Source organism: Porites lutea, chromosome 8 (genome assembly GCF_958299795.1).
Source record: "Porites lutea chromosome 8, jaPorLute2.1, whole genome shotgun sequence".
In the NCBI taxonomy this organism is placed as follows: domain Eukaryota; kingdom Metazoa; phylum Cnidaria; class Anthozoa; order Scleractinia; family Poritidae; genus Porites; species Porites lutea.
Window position 1 is genome coordinate 16,657,988 of NC_133208.1, and position 5,000 is coordinate 16,662,987.

Sequence of the window (5,000 nt, forward strand, 5' to 3'; positions counted from 1 at the left end):
CTTTTCTAGCGCTGTGAAGGCTCGAAAACGAGTGTTGGGATTCCTGTGGTTTAAAGGGGAATGGGTCTGAGAGGGTCGACACCTGAAAGGGCCGAAAGAGACTGGTGAGCACAGCGTTTAAAAATGGCGGACGATGTAGGGTGATGAAACTCGAACCTCTATGTTTTTCGCCTCCAGTTTCTTCATATATGGTATCCCAGAGGCTTACAACGTTTAAGAACAATTATTTAATGCGATGAGTGAACGTCTGGCTATTCCTGAGTGCCCCTAACATCAAATAGCCCCTCTGTTACTCGTTTTATTCGCTACGAACATCTTCAGGAGGTGTTTTTTACATCGACTCTTGTACTGCATCCACTGGACCTGATAAAAATTAGGTTTCAAGGTAAGATACTAGGAATAACTTAGGTGCGTCTAACGTGCAAATGCTTAAGCAACAGAAAACTTTTTTCCGTGTTAGCATAGCCTGGTTTGCATAACTGTCGTGAATTCTCCCAATCCCTCGAGTGTTTATATCAGGCTATGCAAACACGGGAAAAAGTTTTCTATTGCTTTTATAAAATAACTCTCACGAGAAAAAGCGCAAACTCTTTGTTACGGTCCTGATTAAAAGTCGCAAAGTCTTATACACGAAGTCTTGGACGCGTAATCAGTTCTTGTTTTGCGAAAAGATGCTTTCCAAAATACGGATTTTTCTCGATTAAAATGTCAGCTTAAGCGAAAAAAAAATTGACACACCTTCTTTGTAATGATTTTCCAAGTTTCAGCCGACGAAGGAATGGGTAAATAAAGTAAACTTGTCGAGTTGTGAACTTGAAAACTTTTTCAAATTAATTTGTGCTTGTGTGATTAGCGCGTTAAAAGCAAAACATCTTGACGCCACAACCATGTTTACATACTCTCATGCAAACACTCCTCTCGGCCAATCAGAGCGCGTTAGTTATTTTATAAATTGCAATGTTAAATGTAATGCTATATGCAACTAGCTGTGTGGCGTGAATGTCAAAACTATAGCATGAAATAAATCAGAAAGCGAAAAAGGCTAATAAGGTTCGGACACTTCCTCATGTATATTTAAGACGTACACGTATTTATTTGTCCAAAAAAGTCAACTTCAGTTGGATTTTGCCTTTCCTCATGATTAAAAAGATAAGCTGAACTCTTCTCTCAGGCGAAAAATCAAGTCCTAACAATGGCCATTTTTAGAGGTTCCCCAATAAGATTCCTAATCATTGTCATTGCGGTAATTATTTCCATTAGTCCCATTTTCCTGACAGTTGTTATTGACTAATCCCCATCCTGAACTTATGTACTAAAGAGTGCCTTCTAGGAGTTCCAGATTTCCTCATCTTAGGAGAGTCAGTCACTCATACATGTAACTGTAGTGGCATAAAAAGGTGGTACACTGCATGATCAAAATAGGTGTGTAATAGGGTCAAGAAAAATGTGGTAAATGATGAGCTTGATGTACATGTTATCAGCTCTCTCCAGGGGTAAGACCCTGCGCAAACCAGGGGAAAACTGATGGGTTCAGTAGAGGATGGTAGGTAGGTAGGTTTGAATGAAGTGGTGGAGGAAATTGACATTTTGTAAAAAAGCGGAAGGCAACTAGGTTAACATCATGAGAATTTAACACCTTCCCCAAACCATAAATACAGGTCATATAAGTACACCCTGGCCTGCGTGAATCTGTCTGAAGGTTTTCTTATATTGCACTGATTTTTTATATGAAAAATATTACCTTGCTTCCCCAAGCATAAAATAAATGAGTTAAATTTTTATTGCCAGCTATTACAGCTTGCGTAGTTGGAGGGACCAAAGTTTAAAAGTGCCCCTTGATGTCCCTGTAAGTGGCTTTTGCCCATTCTTCTTATAGTTTTATAGCCTAATAACCACAGGTTCTTTTATAACTGTCATAAGTACAAAATCCCACCAGCTACACAGGCATAAGAATGTTCTCTCTCAATCAAAAGAAAGCCATTTATAAGGTGGTTATCATGGGGTTTTTCATTGAGGAGTGCTTCAGCCTTGGAGGTAGTTTTATTCTTAAATTTGTTCCACCCATTTTTCAATCGGCCTTATTGACAAGGGGTCCTATGCTACTTGCAAGCTGATGACATGACTGTGTATATTATAATGATGAGTTAGAAAATAGAAAATTGATAAGCTACTGTAGAAAAGAGAAGAGGAAAACAGGCCTTGTATTTCTGTAGATCATTTTTATTGGAATTATGTTTAATATTTTCTTCAAGAGTTAAGAAGAATTGGTCTCAATGTATGAGTGTTCTTACATGTAGCTCATATGGTTAAGCACTGCAGTACTATACATGTAAATACAGTGGTCATGGATTGGAATTCAACTGAAGCCTTGAAATTTTTGGGCTTAATTAGCAATTGTTATCTGCATTTAAGAAAAAGACCTTATAAGAGCATGCCTTACATAATTTTGTTAATGCATCTAGTTTCACACAATCACTTTATTTATTATATGAATGTTTTTGTTATTATTTACAGTGTAATGATGGCAGTGGGAAGTTGCCAGCGTACAGAGGTCTAGTTGATGCAGTGCACGCAGTCCATTGTCAGAACAGGGGGTTTTAATGGGGTTGTACCAGGTTAGTACATTCGCAACATACTTAACCCTCAGTTTAGTGATTTGTTTGGTGGTTTTTGTGCCTTATGGAGCAATGCAGATTATTTATTTATTTTTCAGTTTCAAAGATTAAGTTGGTAATCTAAGCAGTGACTTCAGCAAGGATAGATCTATCTCATTTTGGGAACAATCTTTCCATAGAACTTTACACACAAAACACATACCGTAAATCCTCTATTAAGTTCCCCCTCCTCAATAAGCTCCCCCTTTTCAGAGGAGGAAAGTCCCCCTCTCTCTTAACCCCCCCCCTCCCTCCCCTCCCCTCCCCTCCTTATTCTTCAGAAACAATTAGCGTGGACTGATCAGTTATGGTTGATTCAGGCTGGAAATTCATATTGTGTTTGGTCTTCAGCCATATGACCTCCAACTTCATGTGCTGAACTTTTTCAACTTTATGCTCTACTTCTCTGTGGAGAAATGTTACCATTTTCTTATTGTTAGAAAAAGCAGTATAGCGCCCAGTAACCACAAGTCCGTCATCGAGAAACCTTGCTCTCGTTAATGCATTTTGCTAAATTAAATAAGCACCCCCTCTCTATTAAGAGAGGATTTACGGTACTTTGGGTACTAGAAATCCACTTCTTATTACACCATTCACCTAGTACTTTTACCAGATAAGATTTCTCCTGTTCCTGGAAAGTAAGCCAGCTAATAATTAACAATTATTCGCCGAAGACGAAGTTAATATCGTTGAATAATCCTCGAGACGAAGTCGAGGGGATTATTCAACAATATTAACTGAGCTTGTGGTGAAAACTTGTTTTAGTATACTCACACGAAGTGATCTCAAGAGAATCAGAAAGGGAACCATTAAAAAAACGATTAGTTTGATTGACAGGTGAATTCATGCATGAACACGAAGCCGTAAACAGTGGATGCGCAAAAGTTAGATCTTTACAGTATCTTAAAACATGGGAAATGAGAGTTTTAATCTTTTTGTATCGAGTTTTGTAATCTTTAGCATCAACGGTTTAAAAGAAAATGTAGAAAATTTAAATTACTACCCAATTCTGTTCTTTGCCTTGTTAACTTGCTGGCACTTACAGTTTTCGAAAATACAGCTGTATTTGCCTTCCTCTTTTCTCCATAAATGAACTTCTATTTATAGGCAAAATTGGTCTTGCCAGACAATCCCGTAATCACAAAACAGTGACAAAGCGACCTCGTTTCCTTTGTAGTGGTAAACATAGCTTCGAGCGTACAAAAAGTCAGCTACAGTAAACCACTTCACAATAAATCACGCTGTTTAAACACCATGAAGTCTTTTCTTGCCTTCAAAGTCATCAGCACTTGGATATTCGTGTATTGTCAAAAAGGCTTTACTATGAAACTTTGGCGAAACACCCAGTTCACGACAGCGATTTTTTTCTGCTTTATATTCACCACTTAGCGCGGTGAATATAACGTCATAGTCCGAGATAGCTAACCAATCAGATTGTTTGAATTATCAAGATCACTGAGTGTGTATATACTAATTATAATTATTGTCACGGTGTTTTCTCATTTCTTTTCTCCCAGTAGCTTTAAAAAAAAGGGCCAAAAAAAAAAACTAAAGGAATGAGTACAAGTTCCCTTTTTTTTTTTAATTTCAGGGTGTGACACCGAAAGTATGGGGTAATGAGTCTACATGGGTACTGTACTTTTTCTGGTGAGTAATTACAACAGCGAACAAAACAATATTTTGTATAGATTTCATATTTTAAACCTTCATTAGAATTCATGTATTTAAATACATATTGCTGGGAATACTGTTGAACAGCTGTGAAGGTTCTATTCTTTCTATTTTCTTCTATCCTGTCTGTTTGAGCTCCTACTGCTGCTATTTTCTTCTCTCCTAGGAAATTATTACATTAATATTTTGTACATTTGTATATAGTGTTCAGTCGAACCTCTCCACAATGGCCACCTTGGGGACGGAAGAAAGTGGCCCTTGTAGAGAGGTTGCCATTATGGGGAGGTAGGATTTGTAATATGACAATTTTTTTAGGGAGCACAACATGTTTACAGTGTTATGTTCATGCTCACCTGTCCCATAATGATAATGGTAATCCAGTCATATATAACAAAATATAGTGATAGAAATATACACCAAAAAATTAAAAAAATTTTTGAATGAAAATGTTGTTACCGAGACAAAACCGCAAGGTTCGCAACATTTGCTTAAGTACGTTTGTATCATAGCTATTAATATGCTTACGGCAGCAGTATAAAAGGGACATGTTTAAAACTCGAAATGGCAAAATGACTAAAAGTATTTACAAATAACACACACATTTTTTTGGGGATCGGTTTTCCTCCCTACTTTTCGGTCGGTGGAGTTACCACGTGCATTCATGACCCGAGCTCT

At 37.5% G+C, this 5,000-nt stretch overlaps 2 protein-coding genes and 1 long non-coding RNA gene across 3 annotated transcripts in view; 2 read left to right on the forward strand and 1 right to left on the reverse strand.

Moving 5' to 3' along the window:
• The window catches only part of LOC140945809 (solute carrier family 25 member 32-like), a 127,266-nt gene that overhangs the window by 111,143 nt on the left and 11,123 nt on the right, over positions 1–5,000 (forward strand). The gene's annotated exons all lie outside the window — the stretch shown is intronic.
• The window catches only part of LOC140945835 (uncharacterized), a 66,821-nt gene that overhangs the window by 42,417 nt on the left and 19,404 nt on the right, over positions 1–5,000 (reverse strand). The gene's annotated exons all lie outside the window — the stretch shown is intronic.
• LOC140945825 (uncharacterized) overlaps positions 127–5,000 on the forward strand; it is an 11,927-nt gene continuing 7,053 nt past the window's right edge. The window contains exons 1-3 of the mRNA XM_073394879.1: positions 127–385; positions 2,515–2,615; positions 4,246–4,301. Of these exons, the coding sequence (XP_073250980.1) occupies positions 4,271–4,301 (31 nt within the window). The 5' untranslated portion in view covers positions 127–385; positions 2,515–2,615; positions 4,246–4,270. The remainder of the gene's footprint in view (positions 386–2,514; positions 2,616–4,245; positions 4,302–5,000) is intronic.